The following is a 22,651-nucleotide window of genomic DNA, read 5'->3' as shown; positions in this document are numbered from 1 at the left end:
GTTTAAATCACAGCGTCGACTTCACACTCCCCTCTCTTGATGCTCTCCTTCCTGTTGTTTGCCAATCAACTGAAAGATTGCATGGGTCCATGTTTGTCACATTCCAGACGTTCCGAACTAAATCCTGTTTTAATGTATTTTTCTTCTTTTTTCTGCCCCCCCCCCCTCGTCGTCTTGTTCTTTTAACAACTCCGAGGTCCATTGTGTTTCTGTGAGACTGGATGTTGTGCACATACTGATTTAGAGCTCCGGTGTTTGATATATGGCCACTAGGGGCCAAAGGACCTCAATAAAACAAGGTGATGGATACAAAGCGCTGACAAATAGCTGGGTTATAATTGTGTGTTAGCAAATAGCTGCCGACTTATGCATCATTCATTTGGAGTTGATGAATGTCAGTCTAATGCATTTTTTTTTAGATCTGATTGGATTTCAACAGCGTTTCAGAAAAAATATCTTTTAATCACAATATCAAATCAGCCTTTTACCAACATATGATCTGATATGAGCCAATATGAAAACGTTTATTATACAGATTATACACTGAAGAACAGACATTTAACTTAAAAACATTTCTGTTCATTTTCGTATTTTTGAGTTCTACATATTTAGTTGTATTTGTATTTTTTATTTATTTAATCTTTTTATTTATGGTTATTTATAATAAGGTTTATGGTTAAACTGTCAAACCTCAGTTTAGTTTCTTTGTCATCTGTGTTAAAGCATCGTAGGAATTGACAGTTTTTTAAAAAATATCAATAACAAGTCCGTATTTGACATTTCTCCTCCCCCAGGGCTGAGCAATAAAAACAATATCAATAATTATCACATTATAATTTTAAATCTATAGCAGTGTAACAGGAATCCAATGCTTATAGTAAGTGATCTACCATCAATTTGTTTTAAACCACAAACTGTAGTCAGGAGCAGAAAGGATAATGTTATTGTCATAATTTTCTATATCCACTGAAACTGAAATTAAAACTGCAACCAACTGTTATCAAGTCCCTGATATCTGCATGAGCATCAGCCTCCAGAAACCCATATGGTTTGGCCTCTACTGTATTTAGGTGCAAAATGAGTGTGTTTACCTTTTGTCGTGAGGAACGTAGCTTTCAGTTGTTTTATTTGAGGTGAAGGTTTGTTTGTTTTCTTCTTTCAGCTGAAAAAACACCTGCTGCTGGAAAGAAAACTGAATAATAATCAGATTGAGGCTAAAAAGCTAAACAGATCTGCAAAATTCGATTGAGATAAACATTCCTATATTACACCAATATTGTCAAAATAAAATCATATTTTAGACAGTTTTAAAAGTTCAAGCATTTGCACTGCCCATTATTTCCTATTTAATGGAGGGGACATTATTATAGTCAGTAAAAACTGTAATTTTCCCATATTTTATTTTGAGAGGGAACAAAATTACACCTTATTTTATTTCCCCCATTTCTCTCTCTGCACTTTATTACTGTGAACATGTTTAGAGCTGTTGTTTCCTTCCCCCTGTTTATGTGACCTGCATGTGTCGGATCCTCCCAAGGCACAAAATAGATCTTTCTGTTTACGGGGGGGGGGTGAAACCACAGTGAGGTAACGATCGCGCTGAACTGACCCCCTAAAATAACACGTCACTTATATTTTTATATTCTAAGTTCATACGATGTTCTACTCTTTAAAAAAAAAAAAGCCAATAGTCAAATTTAAATGAAGATTTGTGCGAGTTAAAAATCGATGGTTAATCAAAGCTCTCTGCAAACAGCCTCCTCGCGGAATTTAAATCAAAACTCTTCCACAAACCAGCTACAGTTCCCGTGTGTGTGTGTGTGCACCACATCTCTCGCAGCTCGAGCCTTCACCAATCGGCTCGGTGCATCTGTGTATCTAACAACCGCCTCAGCCAGGGGATCTGTCTGCATCTGCCGAGCCCGCTCTCCAGCCCGTAGCCTGTTGGGGGGATTGCCGGTGTGCGTTACACGGTTTTCTGCTGCGGTGCTCTGTGCCCTTACAGCTTCACTCAGGAAAGAGGTTCAGGTGTTGAGCAGGTGCGGCGTTGAGAGCAGATGCACCGCTTCACTTGGCAGGAATGACTGGTTACTCCTTGTTTATCCCGTAAATCAATGTTTGTAATAGAAAACATGGATATACACAGAGAGAGAGAGAGAGAGACACTGTTAAAGTTGCATTCCCAGCATGTATCAGGAAGAAGATGCAAGCTTGAGAAATATACCATGTCATATTTATTTTATACAGAGTGTGCACTGTGCACGAGCTGCTGTCTGCTGTACATCTAGTATTGACAAAATAACGAGGTTACTAACAAGTGTATATTTGATTTAATTCATTGTGTTTCTGGGGTTTCAGTTGAATGTATTTCACCAGGATCTACTCAGGGAGACAACGTATATTAAAACAACACATTCAACATAAGTCCAATGATTTGTTAATTTAATTATAAGAAGAGAAATAAAAAGATGTGTATCGTAGAAAAGCTTTTAATTTTTACTTGATTTATCCTTTAGATGTATTTTGTGCAGGTGCACCAGCTCTGAACAACACAGCATTTTAAGTACTCGCATCCCCACAGTGCATTAGCAATGTTAATTTAACAAATAATGAAAACACCTTCCCCTTAAGTGCACTCCCATCAGAGTTTACAATATATTCCTGTACAAAAATTTGGAGCATTTGCCCTGGAGCCATATCAGCTCTATCGGCGAACAAACAAATCTCCCAACAACATCTGTCAACCCCATAAAAAAAAAAAAAAGAAAACTGTCACAGAAAAATCAACATTTGTTAGACTCCAATATTTGCTGTGTACACAACCTGCTGTGGTTTGTGTCTTGAATCACAACTTTGAAGATTTTTCCTCTCGGGCTGTGAGGAAAAATCACCAGAGGAGCAGAAAGAAAATCAAAACTTTTTGAACTCTCTCTCCTCTTCACCGTCTGATTCAATTACACCCACATTAACACAACTGTCATCTGCATCTGCTTGAATCTGCTCCGCCTGCTGTTTTTTGCAGTACGACTTTGTGGAGCTGTTGGACGGCAGCCGGCTCATCGCCAAAGAGCACCGGAGTCTGAGCGAACTGGACACGAGGGCGAGGCTGGATCATCCGGTCAGCGTCCACCAGGCCGGATTCATCCAGTACCTGGACTCGGGCGTGTGGCACCTGGCGTTTTATAACGACGGACGCAGCGTGGAGGCGGTGTCCTACAACACCATCATCCAGGGTACGGGGACACACATCTGCGGCGGCTGATGAGTGTGATTGGAATGATGTGTAATGACACGTTTGGTAGATTTTAATTTCATCTGGGCCCGAAAAGGACAAACAGGAAGGTTGTTGGGAAATTGTGGCAGCCGCACAAACTTTGCGTGCCCCCCCCAGGAGGCAGATCTAGGTTCTCACCTGAGGGTTGTGGATTATTGTGCTCGACACTATAACACGAGACCATACACGGCATTGATCCTTCCCGCCTAACAACCTCTTCAGCGTTGTGAAGTCTGTGAAATTTCCTTGTGGGTTTTTGAGCTAGCAGAAACACTAAGGTTGAGTTAAGGTTTTTTTTTTTTATTTATTATTTTTCTGTCTCCTTCTGGGACCTCCATTGATCCGGCTCCACGAATATGAAGGTATCGATGTGCGGGGGTCAAAATTGCCTGGGTCCACCACCCGGCTCAATGAACATCCAATACACGCCTGAGTAATAACAAAAAAGTTTGCCCTCTTAACGCCGATCAAAATGAGGGGCCCGGTCTTTTGGGGGTGCCCTTTATGAGCAGTGGTCTGTTCAATGGACACAAGATCTGTCTGCAGGATGTGTCAGATTAACTTCAACTCAGAGGGGATTTGAGCTGTAAACACTCGGGAGATTGCACGGCTTGTGTTGGCATGATCAGTCATTCGGGGGGGGGGGGGGGGTTGAGGCGGAAGAGGAGACGGGAGGAAAGGAAATTGTGTCAAGGAAATGGAATTACTTGGTCTCATATGAAATGCCTGTGTGGCTTTTGCTTAACATGGCTCAGATTGTAAGAGTCGGGCAGCAGCATGCATGTTATGGAAGCTTAGACCTTAGTGGGACATGGACAAACAGCTGTAAATATATGCCATGCCTGATTCCAGCGCTTCAGATAAGAGATGCTTAGAAAGCTTCGAGTTATGCAGCGCTGGGGGGGCGATGGGAGAAAAGTTGGTATATCTCTTGCAGAATTTCTTTAAAAAACTGTACAGTTGTCAAAGGGGAATTTCCGATTTGGTATAATGTGACTCTAATATATTGTAACTGCTGCACCCACAGAGTCTGTCATGGAGTGCACGCACAACTGCTACGGGAACGGAGAGTGTGTGGCGGGAGCGTGTCACTGCTTCCCAGGATTCATTGGGCCGTACTGCTCCAGAGGTAATTATAAAGCTCCTCTTTTCCTATTCTGTCCGTTCAGTAAATGATTTGAAAGGGTTAGTTGACCCCTTGTTTTAAAATATCTTTCTCCGGGAGGATTTTCCGTTAGCATTTTACCCTCCAAGATACTGATTCTGATATCTGGACTTTGAACCGATGCGATACTGGTGTATTTAATATGCAGTGTGTGAAGTATTTTGATAGCTGTATGTCCTGGCTCAGGTCAAACCATTAGAAAAACAAATTCAATACAGAGAATGGATGTAATAGAACTTATTTATTATCTAGTTTGACAGTCAGAACAAGTGGAACCAATGAATGGATCTAAGAATACACAATATCCTCTTGAATGCCGCTCTTCAAACTGCATCGGCCAGTGGCAGTAAAGTGCGCCTGCTGTTTTTGGAGTCGGCAAAGAAAGAGAGGTTTCTGGGAAAAGAAAATACCGGTTTTATCCGAGTTAATCAAATACATTTCAAAGACGTGGCATCAGATCGGAACATAGATTTACATATTTGCCGATGCCTATTTATAAAAATAATAATACTGATATTAAATTGTGTTTGTATTGCAATTTTATAGCTTTAAATGTAGCTTGTGGTGTTTTACCTGAAACAAGAACAGTAGAAGCTCCACAACAGGACACATTAAGATGAGCTTAATTTTGTACTTGTGTGCCGAGCATGTTAAGTTTTATGTTTGTAAAGTTTTTCTGCTCCACCAGAACAAAAGGAGGACGGATGGAGTTTTGTTTTTGTCGCTCAAAGATTAAAACAAACAGAAAAATATTACTCTTATTCCCCCTCAAACTGTGTTTGGCAGAGCGGGACCAATACATCTTCTGGGCCGTATATATCAGCCAGTATGATACTTTATTGCAGATGAACTGGGACTGATAGATGTGTCAGCCGACAGGTCTCCAGGCAGTCAGCACTGAAATGTCAAAATGTTTTGTTTGAGGGAATTTAGAAACAGTGTCAACATTGACAGAGAACTGTGTGTACTATGTGTACTGTTTGTACATGTATTCATCAACACAGGTAGATGTATTTGGTTTATTTGAAAGGGACAGAGCACATTATTGAACATTTGTGTAAACCATACCAAATATGGTGAAGTGAAAAGAAAAGAAATAAAAGAAAAAGAACCTGAGACTGACAGTACGAGTAAAAGATACAGACACCAGTATACAAATACACAAATGAAAAAAACGACAAAGCATATTACAATCTAGCACAATTAAAAGTGGCTGTCAATATCTGTATCGACCTCAGGAACTAGTTTTTCCTGCTCATCCACATACGTGGGCCGGCTGCGTTTGTTAAAACCACTTTGAAAAAAATATGTCCTTTTGAAAACAGTTGGAATGTGTTTCTTTGAAATGCACCGAGGAACAGGGGAGAAATTCCTGTTAGAAATGGCTCATCTCCATTATAATGGAGCGAGACGTTTGTAAAGTGATAAATCGGGAACGTTTGAAAAGAATCTACACAATGTCGCCGAGAAAGTTGTAAAATATGTGTATTTTGTCACGTTGAATCAAAAATGGACCCACAGCTACAGTGTGAATTTTCTCATGAATTCTTTTTCATTGGATTTATTTAAACGTTTTACCTCCGTTTAAGAAAAGCACAGATAGACCCCGATCCCCTTGATGGATCTGAGACGACTCGTTTAACTCTCTCCTCAGCCTCCTGTCCCATCCTGTGCAGCGGGAACGGCCAGTACACCAGGGGGCGCTGCCAGTGCTACAGCGGCTGGAAGGGCACCGAGTGTGACGTTCCCTCCTCCCAGTGCATCGATCCACAGTGTGGGGGGCACGGCCTGTGCGCGGCGGGCAGCTGTGTGTGCAACACGGGCCACAAGGGATCCAACTGTGAACAAGGTATAAAGAAAAACTCTTCATCCCCATTGGGTGTGAAGCAGTTAGATGCAACTCATTTCTGTTTGAGCTCGGGGGGAATCGACTCAGTCCATCGGTGAGACAATCGCTGTTTTCAACTCCGCTGAGCAGATAATGCTCTGGATGTTGTTATTGACACCGTGTGTATCAATTAGCCGCGTGTTGGAGTCGAGACCACATGAGGGCGCAGACTGGAACTGATTGCTCGGTGCCCATTGATGCAGTCACCTGCTGGAATGTGCCACAGCTGAAGACACCATGTTAAAATCGATCCGTCAATGACATCTGTTCCTCGGTTTATTGAGGAGGGTCCGCTCCCTCTTCGTCTTTCTCGTCGACCCCCCCCACTCACTTCAGCTCATTTAACGTTATTGATCCCTGCGCAGACAAAAGGCAATTATCAGCTCAGATTTACACGTGCGGGTCGGTGACCTCACATGTAAAAGGATATTGAGTTCACTCAATGAGAATATTGTCTTTTTTAAAAAGGGAAATCGTTTGGGAAACGTTGGCATGAGGAGCTTGAATATGTTGCACACAAGGGCTCCGATGCGACAAATTGGTTCAGCTCAATAATCAATATCAGTGTCCAGGCAGATACTGAAATGCACAGAGCAATCAGCTCCAGAGGAAGCACAATAACATTGTCGCAAAATTTCCCTTGTTAGTAATGGGTTGATTATGTTGCTCATAATTGCCAATTATGAACCTATATCAGCAAGTTGATCTGTAAATTGTTAATAGTAATTGATTATATCTGTCTAGACTCTAATTGTGCTCCTTTCCTCCTGCCTGTAATGGGGCGTAATTATGCTTTCAGTGTGTTGGAAGTACACCGTAATGCACCACACAGGAGATAAGTTGAATATAGGGTAGGAAATTACTACCAGCCACCAATGAAACGTGGCACAAAATGCGAGGCTGCAGCTCACCGGCCATCATCTGGCACCGAAGCACTTCCCCTCCAAATGGGATTTTTGGCCGGTGGCGCAGTTTCAGCGGTCGAGGTAAATAAGGAGGTTTGATATGCTGTCTGCTTGTGGTAAACTGACACGGCTGTCGCCCTCGCTGTGTGTCCTCAGTGGACTGTGTGGACCCGGCGTGCTCCGGTCACGGAGCCTGTCATCACGGTGAGTGCCACTGTAACCCGGGCTGGGGCGGCATCAGCTGCGAGATCCTGAAGAGCACTTGTCCTGAGCAGTGCTCCAGTCACGGCACCTTCAACACCGACTCGGGGACCTGCGTCTGCGAGGCCAACTGGACGGGCGCCGACTGCTCCATAGGTCAGAACACGTCTCACTGTCTCTTCACCCCTTACAACTACTGTGTCGACTGTCTGTCGGGTTCCAGGCTGCAACTGCAATAGTTTCCATTGTTGATTCATTAAATGACGTTTCTATTATTCATTTGTTCAATTAAATGTCGAAAAAATCTTTATATTGTCTTGGAAAAAGGATTAAGTTTGGTTTGTTAACTCAGAAATTGAAAAGACTTAAACAATTAACTCACAAATAAATTCATCAACAAATTGTTTTCAGCTCTAATATGATTATAAATATTCTGATTGCACACGTTCTTTGTTTATTGAAAGAAATTAATAGAAAATATACACATTACACATTGGCTTTAAAGGAATTAAAGGGCATATTAAGCTACTTAAAGCTGTAATCTTTCATTTGAGGACTTTGATTTATTAATGTATTGATGCATTAGTGCAGTTATTTGATCTGCTCCACTGACTCCGTTCAAACAGCAGTCACGTCTGAAACGTCTTTTTTACTGTTTTCTGCAGATGAAGTTTGAGTCTCTGTAACGAGGAGTTATTTTATTTTATTTATTCCAAAACATGTCAACATGTAGCCGCCTCTTTAATAATATAATAACTAATAAATATTAATTAGTTACACAACTCAAAACACAAGATAAACTCAGAGTATGTGATGTATGCTTTGGTTTTTTAATGACTGGAGGTAATTCATCATCGCTGGTGAATATATGTCTTTGGTGAAAATTTAGATTTAGTAACAATTTGTCTTCTCACATGAACGTGTCACGAAACTAAACTCTGGGGATAGTATCGACAGTCTGATCAGTATTTTCCTCGTGTTTTCTCAGGTGTGTGTGCGTGTGTGCATGCGTGCGTGTGTGTGTGTGTGCGTGTGTGCGTGCGTGCGTGTGTGTTCCCCAGAGATGATGAATGGAAGCCTGAGTGACTGATGTGTCCCATCCAGTGAGTGATGGGCTGTATGTTACAGTCCTGTCAGCACTATGTCTTATAAGCTGTAGGTTAATCGCCTCCTATATCACATCCACTGAAGTTTTACTTTGGTGTGATGGGAAATACGAGAAAGTTACAAAGACGAGGAAGTATTGTGATGGTGATGTCTTTGCATTAAGCACATTTGAAACTTCGTCTCTTATCTAAACAATTTGGATCAATTATCCTGATGAGAACATCCATTTTAAATGTGTCAACTCTCACACACCAAGATGCATTAAAGGGTCTCAGTTATTTTTGTAAGTTGGTGAAACTAAGTAAATGGAAGTGACAACATGAAACAAAGTGTAAAGGAAAAATCTAAAAATGCCTCGGAGGGGAGATTATCCCACAGACATGCCGTGTATATATCTGTTTTATTTTGTAATAATTTAATTTGTTATTAACAACATCATGACGTAATTTATACTGTATGATGATGAATGATTGGTTGATTGTGTCTATCATCTTATTGGTTGCAGACGTTACTGCATTACTTCACTATATGACGTCATTTTCTGACTTCAGAGTGACGTCATGATGACATAACTCTACCATGATCATTTATCATTTGATCTATATAAGCTTTAGTTATTGTCTATAGTCTGATAAGATGCAGAGAAACCTGGAAAACATTCATTTCTGAACTATGCATGAAATGATTTTCTGACTTCATCATATGATGTCACTTATGACATCATATGATGGGGAGAAATTTTCTGATTATATAATTTTTAGATTGTTTCTCTATATCTCTATAATGTGCGGAGATATCTTGCAAAATGTGTTTTTCGCACCATATCCTTTTTGACCCATCGGCTTCTAAAGGTAATCATGTGGAGATGCCCTTCAAAGTATTAATTCCAATAAGTGAGGGGAAAATCGGTCCATGCACACGCACACGCACACACACACACGCACACGCACACACACGCGCAAAAACAATATCCTGCTTCCGGCCATGCCAGCACACAGGGCAAAACTCAGACACTTTCAGGGGTGTGAGGCGACAGATGCTGACTTCTGATAGCCACGAGTCACTCAGGCTTGGAGAGTGATGTAGAACTAAATAAAGGACCGTTGGCAAAACCTCATTCTGCTCCGACACTCATATCCTCCTCGTGCATTCTGTGAGCTTTTAACACTCCATGTTCACCAGAGACGGTGAATTAGAAAAGTCTTTGGCTTCAGTAACGAGACCTGACGTCAACAGAAGATAATTTCCCTCTTCATTTAACTCTGTCATTTGTGTTGTCTGTGGATTAATGAGCATCGTCCCCATCACGTGTCCATCGTCAAGCAAATCCCTGCATTGTGATTCACTTGGATTTGGCTGCAGACACTTTGAAACCTGAATGAACAAGAACGCCACAGCCTCATTATGTCTCAGACTAAATAAATCAAACCCGCGGGGGATCACACCCCCAAAGTTTAGTAATCAACACCTGTAGAACGTGTGGGAATGACGGAGGAAATGTTGCCGACAAAGCTTTTCCTCCACATGTCGTGTGACCTCGCACGTCTTTTATTTCAAAAGTGAACATTCGTTTCGCAGCAGAGATTTTTTTCTTTTCACAGACAAATCGTTCTCTGTGTTTATGTTTCCCAATATGAACATTGAAAAAGAAACAATGCAAAATAGATCGGGTTACATTTCCATTTTAGTTATTTATAATACATATTCATGGTTAATCTGTAAAATATCAAGCATCAGTTGAATTTATTTGTCATAAGAGCTTAATAACATCGTCATTGCCAATTTTTTTTACATTTATATTAGACAATATAGCTATAACCCTGAAAGTCCATATGGGTCGTGCTCTAATTTCTTCTGGTAATTTATATATTTAGAGGAGAGGAGACAATCGTGTATTCCCTCGGTGCAGAGCCTCTTCATTCATCACCTGCTTTGTATTCAGAGAGTTCGCCTTTCGACACAGGTAGATGACATGTTAGTTCAGAGGCCGACCCCTCCCATCTGTTATCTTTCCCTGAGATTCAGCTAATTTATGCGCTGTTTTTTTTTTTTTAGCAGAATAGGAATCCTTCTCTGGGTCGAAACCCAGAGGGAGAAAAAAAAACACCCTGAGCAGCCGCACACGGGTCGAACATTTAAAAAGCCGGAGTTGCAGTTTGTTTCTGTCAGTTTAGAAGCTGTCGAATAAATTTCTCTTGGCTGAAATTCAATTGAAAAATTAAAGCATAAGGAGGCTGGATGGTGCTCGTGATGTGATAGATGCGCGTGCAGACCTTTTAAAAGCAGCAGGCGGCCCGTTTGGTCCGAGCCCAAAGAAAGAAGGATTGTTTTGGTGAACAGTTTCTTTCTGTTCTTTCTGTTGTGTGTTGCATTATTTTGCTTCTTTTTTCTTCAAAGCCAAGCGAGTTGTTATTGAGTTAAATCTTTTGGATATTCCAGACACAAGCCTCTCACTCAGCGAGACGTCTCGGGCCTGTCAATAGCAGAACTGATGCGTCCGGCCTCGACGGCGTCCGAAAGTTGGGGAGTTTACCCACCTGGGCGGAGGGAGGGTTCCTTCTTAATTAAGGCTGCAGCTCTTCTTCAATTAAATAAACTTTAATTAACAAGCGCACAGCATGCATCGACCACACACAACCCCTATCCAGCGCGAGTCAGGGGCATGTTAAAGGCAGATAAACACTTTTGCACTAATGAAAAATTGATTGCATAGATTCTATGGGAAGGAGGTATCCCTTTGGAATCTAATGACTACCCTCCAGAGGCACGCTTAATATTCTACAGTGTCGGCTCGACTTAATCAGAACCATCCAAGGTCTCTCAATCGAAGAAAAACTCTATTCACAGAACTGGAAACAGGCGGCGGGAAAAGAGCCTGGATAAACGGGATGAGAGTGAAGCAGTGGTAGAAAATAATCAAAAATACATGAGTCAAATCTGTACATATTTCATCCCTGACTTGTTCCGTGTTTCTTTGGCTAATTTGCCTTTCCCCCGACCGAAGTTTGTCAAAGAGTCGGAAACTTTCCAGTGAAGAGGTTCCATAAACATCCTGCAGCATCCAGTCTCTTAGCGTTTGAGGACGTACTTGAGCTACTTTCCTCCAGCACACTGTCGGCTATTGTCGCGGCTTCACTGGTTCAGAAGCTTTTGATAGAAGCTCTCGGTTTCCAGCAAATGAACATTTCCCGTCCTCACACGAGAGCAGCCGCAGCTTGTCGAGCGGCAGTTTTAGCCTCGTACAGCCTGATTTACTTACCACCCGTGGGTTTAATCATTTGAGTTTTTTTTTACCTTTCTGAACATAGCGCAGATTCACAGCTGCTCGAGCACTTGAGGAAAACATATTGAGCCCAGACTGAGAATCTGCTCAAACCCACAACCCCTCGCCGCCGTCCGCCCATGTGCTCGATGCAAATGAGCTTTCAGAACATGTAAAAGCTGAAAACGAGTTGTTGCAGAAGGTTTCAGACACACGGTAATTGCTGTGCTTTATTGTTCTTGTGCTGTGAGTTTTGACTTTTTTTCCCGGCGATGGAGGCTTTGGTTTCATTTTTTTTACGGCTTCTGCACTCGTGAGCAATTAAACTGGCCTGTGCAAAAACTCCTTCACTATTATTCCAGCGTAATTACTCCGAGTTTACTTACATTTTGTGTGATAAGCATTGACGCCGGCTCAGATGCTGGTTGTGAGACTCATGAAAAAGCAAATTAAAGTCGTTCAGAATTTCATTTGACATGAAATACATGTAAACTGTTTCTTTTTGATGCGGCACATTGAGATTTATCTCCTCGATGTGCATTCGAACACAGGCTCCTTTAAACTGGATTTACAGCCCTCCGAGGACCCGCTGCTGTTTCTCTCTGTGTTACACGGAACAGAATTTACACATTAAATGTCAAGCGCTGAGAATTTAAGGCTCTTTATTATTCTCCGAACCATTGACTGAATATAAAGATCAGGCCCCTTTGGCTTCACTTTCAGGGAGCAGGCGTGTCCCAGAAAGTGAAGCCATTTGTCATAAAGTCATAAACCCACCCACCTGCTCCGTGTTAGTGGACGGGACACTGGTCAAACTAAGAGACTAAAAACTTAAACATGGTTCTTGTCATTTTTAGTCCTTATCACACTGGTATCTGCCCAAGTGTTCATTTTTCTGGTTTGATTGGTTGGTCAGGAGGTAGAGAGGGTCGTCCACTGACTATAAAGTAACTGGTTCAATTCCGCATTCCAAACTGTCCTTAGGCAAGACACTGAATCGCAGAGTCCCCCGACGGCTGAATGCGACTTATACTGTCAAGCATTGTTAAAGCAATGTAAAAATACAGCCCATTTTACCATTTAATTATTTATTATCAGTTATTTGATGCCATAAAAACGGGTTGAAATGTCATATTTGTCAGCCGAGACTTACGGTTACTGGGACCTCGATACCAAGGCTCCATCCCACGATCGCTACTGTGCATCTGGGATACTTAATATCTGAACAGTGGGATGAAGTGGAGACACGTCGTCCATCTTTATATACAGCCTGTGGTCTTAACTCACAGTATTAATAACACCAGGTTATATATGGTTAATAATATGATACTATATAGAGGTTGTCCCCTTATGTTTCCCTTTTTTTCTAAATTATTCATTCTGTGTCGAAGTAAAATGGCGTCTGAATAAAAGTTGATTGCAAATTCTGTTTCATCAGAGTTTCAATGCTCCGTCATTTCACGTCAACTGTGTCCCAGTCGACACTTATTCAAAAACCGAATTGCGTACAAGACAAATCCGTTGAGATCCATAAAGCAGGAGAGGAGGCAGTAAATTATGATATTTTCCATGTGAAATGATGCCGCGGAAACTTTCCTTTAATAGATGACAGTAATTTTCAGCCTCTTTTGATGAAATATTATCTCACATTGCAGTTGTTGCCTCACGACTAAAGAAACCAACACGTCTCAGCAAACATCAGAGCATTTTTCTTCACTGGCAGACGCATCAATCTTTTGCAAAATGAAAAAAATATCTAAAAAATATTCCGGCAAAGGAGAAAAAAAAGTTAGCTTTTCACACAAAACGGAAGCTTCATGTCTCCTTGGCTTTTTCTCCCCCCCGACAGAGGTGTGTGTGGTGGACTGTGGTCCCCACGGCTCATGCATCAGCGGGATGTGTCACTGCGAGGAAGGCTGGACAGGACCAGAATGTGAGCAGAGGGACTGTCACCCACGCTGCATCGACCACGGAGTCTGCCGAGAGGGCAAGTGTGACTGCCACCAGGGCTGGACGGGTGAACACTGCACCATCGGTGAGCCGCAGTGACGCACGCACACACACACACACACACACACACACACACACACACAACACTGTACACCTACACACACTTGACAGAAGGGCACTGAGTACAGGAAGTTCATTTATGGACGGGCTCAAAATGGCAGCTGTGCAGTGTGAGTGTCAGTGTTTTGATTCCGGCTTCAGGACACAGATCGTGTCATGGTTCTGTTGCTGCCTGTTGATTCCTAACAAGCATCTTTACATGACAAACTAGATTTGCACTCAGTGGAGCACATAACTGCACCAGAGACCAAAAACCACAACTTCAATCCAGCCGCAGCAAGTTAATCATTAAGATCCAAGATTTATTCCTTTTGAAATTGGTAAAAATGTCAAACAAATCCCAATTTGGCTTTAAAGAAAAAAATAATATTTAAATATCCTTGATCTGCCCCTTTTTCTTGGTCCAGGCCACAATTTGGCGTGTTCTTATCTGGCCCGTGTCCCATCTGCTTTATCTGGCCCATTAGGTTTTGTGGAAATCTGCTAGTTTTCATTAAATAAAGCCTTTGAATGTTATTCCTCTCTTATATATACACAAACATTACATATTAACAGTCCAGTTTTTACTTTTTTACAAGCAAATGTTGCCTCTAGACGAACACATCCTCATGAAATGTTGTATTGGGGCAGATGGTCATGGGTTAAAACCAATATTCACTTCTGTCAATAGAGATAATCTAACTGAAAATTAATTTCAAATCAAAAAGGCTGCAAATTAAAATACATTTTTAAAGCATCTATTCCACTGAAAGGAATCAGGAAAATGTGAAATATCCTTGGTTTCAGCCGAGTGGCCTTTGGTTTCCTATGCTCCTTTCAAAATCCCAATCCTTTCTGCAACAGCTCACAGCAACTTTGTAATATTTTCAATCTTCCATTTAGATATTCAACCTTTTAGACTGCTGAAGTGATGCTCCTGTATTAGCAAGTCAAGGGCAGGTGTGTAGGGAGCTGAAAAGCCACGGCTGGGCCTCTTTGGAATATCATTTTTGTGAAATGGCGGTGCTTCACCCGGCATTAATGAGAATAATGACTTCTGAGATGTCACTTCCTATCGACCTTTAGCTCCCACCTCCTCGACACCGCGCCCCCTGTCAAAGGTCGTGTAGTTAAACCCTGACACGCCTCGTCCAGCCGCGCTTCCCCGAGTGTCATCGCCAACCTCTCGATGACGACCTCTTCTCTGAGAAACAAAGATCTCGCACTCCAAAACCATCGAACCCCAATTATGTATTTACAAGTTCTCTCCTCCCCTCTCTTCCTCTCGTCCGACGCAGATCCCTCTCCGAGGGGAGCGGAGATTGCGAGGGAGAGGGTTGACGGCGAGGTCACATTCCTGATCACATTAATCCCTCCCCCCTCTGGGCAAACTGCTCGCCATCCATTTTCTCTTTCTCTCCTCCTCGAGGCCCCCATAGGGAAAGTAACTCCTTGTTTTGGATGTGGCGGCGATGAATAGGCGATCGCGTTTTACCTTTTTCTTGGGAGAACCGAGAAGCTTATTTAGTCTTTCAAACCCTGAATGACTGCCACTTGCACAAAGCGCCTTCTAATCACATTACATGGCCAAAGCTTGAATAGAGGACTTCCTCGGCCGTTCTTTTGTCACACGCATCAAGATCCTGTTTTATATGCAGGCCTTAACCCGTTGTCGCCGCTTTCTCAGCACCGCAGTTTACCACGAAGGTGTTTTTTGATTCGCTGTTAGTGTGCCGCTGCCGCTCCGTCGCCGTGCAGTTGTGGAAATCACTGAAGTGGAGATGACTGCGAAATTGAAAGAAAAAAACCCCAAAACAACAACAACAACAAAAAAAGGGAAGGACTTTAGTATTCTGCTTCATGATGCGTTCACATTAGAGTGAGGGTGAGACGACATGGCTCCTGACAAGCAGACAGTAAAATGTTTTGAAGCATGCCCAGATGAAAGTGGCTCATATAGTCTGAAAACACTCAGATATCAAGAGCAGGGCTGCCGTCCTCCTGTCTTGCTTTGGCAAACCAAAGCAGATGGAGAGTGTTAACAATGAATATTTTACTGGAGCTCAAAGATGCTGAATTTATTTATGTTGCCTCCTATGGAGAGAAGTGTAATCACCATCCGAGGTGCTTTTTTACAGAAAAGAAGAAAATGATGATCATCTATTATTCTGATTAATCACCCGCGGCTTTAATTAACAACTCAACTCTTAAACTTTTTTCAAACAGTAAATTTTTCTCCCTTAACCATGAATCTAATCTACCTCTGGTTCTTTGCTCTGCCTGTATGTGGCTCTCGTATCTCACGAGCTGTTCATCGAGTGCAGTGCTGCTTTTGGTGCGATTAGGACATTCGGTACCTTCAATATTAATACGATTTAAGAGACAGACAGTGAGTCTTCAGTCTGCGGACCCAGCTGAACATGTCTTCTTCCACGTCCGCAGATAGACGATTGAATCAATTCCTCTTTAGCAAATAATCTTCAAAGTAAAAGCACAATATTGATTTGGTTGCTGTGATGCTTTACACTGAGCCGAATCACAAAGCTTTCATTTTGAAAAGTCGCAAACTCGGGTCTGAGGATTGTGTCGACTGCTTAAAGGGATAGTTCACCCAAAAAAACTTCACTTATTATCTACTCACCATTTTGCCGATGGAGGTGGTGGGTGAAGTGTTTGAGTCCACAAAACACTTCTGGAGTTTCAGGGTCAAACAGCAGTGCAGCCAAATCCAAAACAATTGAAGTAGGCGACCGCTTCTTCAAACGTAAAAATAACTACAGAAAAAAACACAACATGCCTCCATACTGCTACATTCTGTGGTGTCATCAAAGTGTCTCTAAGCCGTGACATTCAAATTTGGCTCGAAATGAGGTCATTTGCACAATTAAGGCTAAAAACATGGTGAAAATGACCATGTTTCGATTCAAAGAAATAACACCAGCGAAGTAAATTATTCAAACTTGTATAAAAGCCACAAACACACACGTGAACAGTTATAAAGCAAATTCAAACACTGACTTTAAAAACTCCATTGCACATGAACCAGGTGGGATGAACGCAAAGTTTTCACTCTGCACCAAAGACTGTTTATATAAAAAATCTCTGCCCAGATCAATGGGGAAGTGACAGAATATTGTATAAACTGTTTGAGGAGGGTCTTTTAATCTGCAGCTTCTCTTTCTCTCTCTCTAATCAGTTTTCCCTCTTGTATTGTCCTGTTTGTTTTTCCTTGCCTAACTCTTTTCTATCTTATGTCTGTATCTGTCTCTCCGACTCCCTCACGGCTTACATGTATAGCCCTGGATTCCAGAGTATCAGGTAAAATACAAAAACTTTGCTTGAGATTTACACTCTACATTCGGGATTGTTTTTTTTTTTTTATTTCCTGATCCAGCAGAACGTCTTTATTTTTTTGTGACCTCTGTAATAAAACAATGGGACGAGCTTGCAGCTTTCTTCTCTTGCAGTAATATCAGCCACATCCTGTCGCTCATGCTTAGCATTAACCGCTCAGCTCAAAACGGCTGAGAGATTGAAATTAGGGCAGCATCCCAAAAAAAAAAAAAAACCCTGCACGGCTCCTTTCTCCAAATAAATAAACAAAAGTTGGCAGGTACATCAGCTTCATGTCCGATTCCATTTCTTCTTCTTCTCTTTTCTTATGCTCCCTGTAAGTTACCATAAGTAGAATGTGTTTGTCAGTCTTAGCTCTCTGCCAACACGGAGATAAGTAATTTTCTTTTCCAAATGTTTCCCTTTCCTCGGCTCGTGTAATAGGAGCAGTCAAGATAGGATATAAAGGTAAATTGAACCACTACCACCCCCACCCCCACCCCTCCACACACCACCACCCCCTCCCAGGGAGATTGTCACGAGCAATCCCTCCCTTTTCTTTGTCTTTCCTAGCACGGCGTATATACACCTGTTCTATGTCCGAGTCGATCATAATGTTTCCGCTGTGATCCTGCTCAACCCACCCACCCGCCACCAATATGTCCCCTCATCTCCTGTCCGTCTCAACACAGACCCCCCCCCCCCCCCCTGTCTGAATTCAGTGTGTCTTCCAGATTTCAAACGCCCCCAACTGGTGTGGTTCAGTCCTTGTTTCTTTGGTTTTTTTTGGGGCTCCCCTTGTCTTCACCTCCTCCCCCCCCCTTCACTATCAGCAGGAATGCGATCCGGCAGCCAGGGCTCTGTTATTTCTGTAAAGACTCTCGATCGTCCCTCTTCTTCTCCTCCTATTTACATACCCCCCCCTGTTTTCCTTTTGATGTTGCTGTTACTTCACATGAGTGTTTTTCTAACATCTGCAAAGGGCTACTCCCACTTTCCGAGACATGCCACTGATTTCCAGCCGCTCGGAGACATCACGGAGAATGTTTTTTTTTTTCAATCTCGAACCCAAAAGCCAAACAGAATCCAAAAATGGTTGCGAGTGCGTCTCCGAGGCGGCCCGACACAACTCCACTCTGCAAGTGAGCTCAAAAGGAATCACTCAAACTTTGATTTAACACAAAAACCTCCAGGTCTGGCCTGTTAACTTCTGAAACAGCAGGTTTCCCCCTCTTCTTTTTCTCTTCTTTCTTTTCTGGATCTCATACATTTCACTTTTTTTGACGAAGCTGAACATGCTCCAGAAACTCATGTGAAACGACCGTATCTCCTCCCACCCCCCCCCACACCCCCCCCCCCCCCCCCCCCCCCCCCCAGTCCTGTCAGAGGTGTATCGTACCTGTATGTTCACTCAGCACTGTCCTTCTTCAAATCTGCCTCTGTCCACTCTTCAATACCCCCTCTTCTCCTCCAATTCTTCCTCCCACCCACCCACCCACCCTCCCTCTTCCTCTTCTCCCACTCACGGCCTTGTTCTGATTTGCTCTGCTGTTTGACACGTACATGATGTGTTGACAGACGGCTGCCCCGGGCTGTGCAACAACAACGGAAGGTGCGTCCTGGATCAGAATGTCTGGCACTGCATCTGTCAGTCAGGATGGCGAGGGCTGGGATGCGATGTAGCGACCGAAACGCTCTGCTCAGATGGCAAGGATAACGAGGGAGGTAGGAAGAAATAAAAGCCTTGTACAAATAGTCTTTTAGCTCCTGGAAATAAAAAAGAGAAAGGAACTTGTGTGCGCATCGCTTATTGTGGCAGACAGTAAATTGGCTTTGATGTGGCTCCTCAGTGACAGAGCAGACAAACAAAACAAATCAATCATACATAAAACATCACTGGAAAGAATATGCAAATCCCGCGGCGGAGCAGATTGTTAAAAACTGTGCTTTAAAATATACAGGAGATCAATTATAAAGGCTACTTCGAGACTATATATTAACATCCCTGGATTTTTAATTAGCTGCTCCTCAGCCCGAGCAACAAGCCCAGAACTTTTGAGGTTCATAGGAGGCGACGCACTTTTTTAATAGTTAATACTTTCATGTCAAGCTCAGGATCTCTGCCGTCACTTTAATGAACTGGAGTTCATGTTCCAAGCCCGACACAGTAATGGAGATGCACACTCGTTTCTTTAGTCAGACCCTAACACATCCAGGCCAACACAGCTTCACCCCCCCCCCCCTGTCTCTGTCTCTGTTTTTCCAGACGGCCTCGTCGACTGCATGGACCCGGACTGCTGCACTCAGATCTCCTGCCAGGGTCAGACCTACTGCCGCGGCTCGCCTGACCCCACCACCGTCGCGGGCCAGGGCCAGAGTTCATCCGGCCAGCCCACCTCCAAGGGCTTCTACGACCGCGTCAGTTTTCTGATTGGTCCCAGCGGCAGTCACGTGATACCCTGGGACAACCCGTTCAACGGCAGGCAAGTGGCTTAATGAAGCGCTGACAGCTTCTTAATTATTTGGATCACGTCGGCTGTTTGCTGTCTCATTACCGGTTGGGGAGAGGCACCGATGTTTGTGCAGCCACTCTGAAATGTCAAACAACTTCACTTCTCTTTGTCTTTGCAGTTACACTAGCAAGTGTGTTTATCTGGTCTCACTGCCGCAAGCTTCTTTTATTTATTTTTTTAATGCCTCTGCGACACAGACTTCTGTAGCTGGAGGCATCGGGTTCTGGGGGTTGTCCCTTCACATCCCAGTCTTAAGCTATCTCATGCACACATTGAGGGAATCCCTGCACATTTGGTAGAAACGTTCATTCAGACTTTTAGATTTTGGTGTTTGAACGTCGCAATTCAAGCTCAGTGTGACCTCGTGTTATGTGGATGGGATTTACGGAGAATGGAATTTAATTACATCTGCCACAAACCTTCATTTACACTTAAGAATGACCTAATTAGACTTTTGGAGGTGAAAGGTCAAAGTTCAACGTCTCTGTGACCTTACAAGACGTATCTTTAGGACATTTCTTCAAATTTGGCAGAAACTCAAAGATGAACTTATTAGAATAAGTTGGTCAAAGTCTCCTTGACCTCATTAGGACTAAATTCACCCAATATTTTTCATTGAGTTTTCAATATTATGAGTCTGGACAGAAATGGGTGTAAAATGCAGATTCACTGGTATAAATGAAAAACTCTCCTGCAGCCCTATGTGTTTTGGGGTTAGAGCTCATTAGCAAATCTCAGCACGCGAACATATTAAGAACAATGTGAAGATGCTTAGTCTAATAACGGCTTAAAAACATGCTGATGTTAACGGAAATCATTGCTGGGTAAACTCTCACAGAGCAGCTAGCGTGGCTCCTATAATCTTATTTACACCCTGCGTTGCCTGGTGGGAGATGTCCACGCATCGTAGAGGCTCGTAATTAGTTACAATAAATATGATGATTATAAATAAATATTACTTTTATAGAACACATGTTACGATGAATGAGTATTGGCTGGGAAGCTGTCACATGAGACGAGCATGATCCATAAACACAGACATATTTTACTACACTACACTTTCACTAAAAGATGGAAATATTGACATTATTGAAATTATTCATTCTACATTGTACAGAGAGCAAAATGACCGTAGATAATATGATAATTTTCATACATCTGGCAATGCTGGCAAGTGACTTTTCTAGTTTTAGAGCAACGAAGTGGTGATTTTCCCATCCAACGTTATTTAAATACCACTTGCGTCCATGGGCGAGTTGATCTTAAAACAAGAGGCTGTCAGCCGCGTCTTAAAGCAGCAACACTTGTTAGTATGTCATTGTTATTGTCGGGGAACATGATGAAGAGAGTAATATACGCCTACAGAGGCGGGCTCACAACACGCCTGGAGATGGCACTCCGATTGGTTAATTGTATGTTGTGGCCAAAACACACCCATTATTATTTAGGAGGCAAAGTACAATTCTTGATCGTGATTCTTGTCGAGCTTCTTCCAAGAATTCAAGTTTAGGGGGGTTGATCCAAGGTAAAGACGTCAATTGAAATGTTACACATAGAGGAAACTGAGACATTGTCCAGTTACAGAACAACCAGGACACGTCCATGTGCAAACCGAGGAGACGCAGTTCTAGTTCTGTGCACATCCACAATTGTTCAGAACCACGAGCAGAGTTTGTTCTGTGAGTGATGGAGAGGAAAATGATTGCCAACTGTGTGCAGAAGGCTTTGGGAATATTTTCCTCCAATAGTTTAAAGTAATCCTTATGTAAATAGCGTGCTTTACTGAAAATATAGAAAGAGGCGATTCCCCCCCAGCCGGGTTCTCAGTAATCCTCGTCCTCATTGTCTTCAGCTTACTGTCGATTTCATGTCTGGCAGTGGCATTAGCTCTCTTGCTCAAAATATTCATTTGGCTTTTTCATCTTTTTTGTAGAAGTTAGTTTTGTCGTCAAAACACCTTTTGGAAGCTCGGGAATCGAGCGCACCGCTAAACGTGGCCGAGTTAGCGGCGTGGCTCGTCAGCACACGCGTCACACACACACATGAAATGATTTCCGGATGAAGAAGTCACATCGCGAAGAAGATATTCAGGAGTGGCAGAGTTTGTTCGGCGAGACCCATATTTTTCAAACATTCATTTGAGGAGTATAAGGTGAATAATTTATGACAGCCTTTGCAGAGTATACATTATAAAAAGGACTTTGAAGCACTGGAAGGATGCCAGCGGAGCATCAAGACTTCCAACGGCAGCGGCGGCTGCTCTGCCTCCTCGTAGGGTATCTGATGTCTGACGGTATAGGGATGGGAAACACTTAGAGGTCACTTCTCGCCTTCTGTTTTTGAGAAGACAATGTGTAAGCCTGGAAGAAGTGAGCGGATTGCAGCGTGCGGCCAGGTTTCTCAACCCGGCAGTAAACCTATCCCCCGCGTAGCACAGAGAATAAAACATGTGTTGTGGTTTTCCTCACCCCCCCCCCCCCCCCCAACAACAACAACAACCGCCACCAGTCCTCCAGCCGTATCGCATGTCCCCGCACTCGTCTCCCATTGGGTTTTCAGATGGTGTTTTTCCCCCACAGCCGCTGCGTGAGACAATGACAGATAAGAATGCATGAATTGTGCGATTCATATCTGGGGTCTCAGCAGGTGGTGCGACTCGCCGTTTGTTTGGGGGGGTTCCGGGCTCTTGTTGCATCCGTCTGCCTCTCGAAAGATTGATAGAGACGCAGGGAAAAGAAAGAGTGAACCTTCGCCGCGGCCCTTAAGTGGCCTTGTTCCCCGAGCCGGTAAATAAAGGATGGGAGATGGTTGAGCCAGGCGTGCGGTGGGAGGGAAATAAAGAGGAGGGTAAAGGTGTTGAGCGTCCTCGCCTCATATACGTAATGACCCGAATGATGAAGCGGCCAGAACAAGACATATTTTGCCAACCGGTGACAAATACAGAGGGGACACTT

General features: G+C 43.0%; 1 protein-coding gene across 8 annotated transcripts in view; it reads left to right on the top strand.

Moving 5' to 3' along the window:
* si:dkey-237h12.3 (teneurin-3) overlaps positions 1-22,651 on the top strand; it is a 152,595-nt gene that overhangs the window by 89,074 nt on the left and 40,870 nt on the right. For 5 of the 8 annotated variants that reach the window (XM_034598492.1, XM_034598493.1, XM_034598491.1 and 2 more), the window contains 9 exons: positions 3,023-3,233; positions 4,302-4,403; positions 6,094-6,288; positions 7,389-7,589; positions 13,652-13,837; positions 17,149-17,169; positions 17,629-17,652; positions 18,763-18,909; positions 19,451-19,667. In XM_034598492.1, coding sequence (XP_034454383.1) covers positions 3,023-3,233; positions 4,302-4,403; positions 6,094-6,288; positions 7,389-7,589; positions 13,652-13,837; positions 17,149-17,169; positions 17,629-17,652; positions 18,763-18,909; positions 19,451-19,667 — 1,304 coding nt within the window. The remainder of the gene's footprint in view (positions 1-3,022; positions 3,234-4,301; positions 4,404-6,093; positions 6,289-7,388; positions 7,590-13,651; positions 13,838-17,148; positions 17,170-17,628; positions 17,653-18,762; positions 18,910-19,450; positions 19,668-22,651) is intronic. The other 3 variants (XM_034598497.1, XM_034598495.1, XM_034598494.1) reach the window with 2 other exon arrangements.

This window comes from Hippoglossus hippoglossus, chromosome 10 (assembly GCF_009819705.1).
Source record: "Hippoglossus hippoglossus isolate fHipHip1 chromosome 10, fHipHip1.pri, whole genome shotgun sequence".
Lineage (NCBI taxonomy): Eukaryota > Metazoa > Chordata > Actinopteri > Pleuronectiformes > Pleuronectidae > Hippoglossus > Hippoglossus hippoglossus.
Note: the sequence above shows the minus strand (reverse complement) of the source record. Positions and strands in the feature narration are given on the sequence as shown.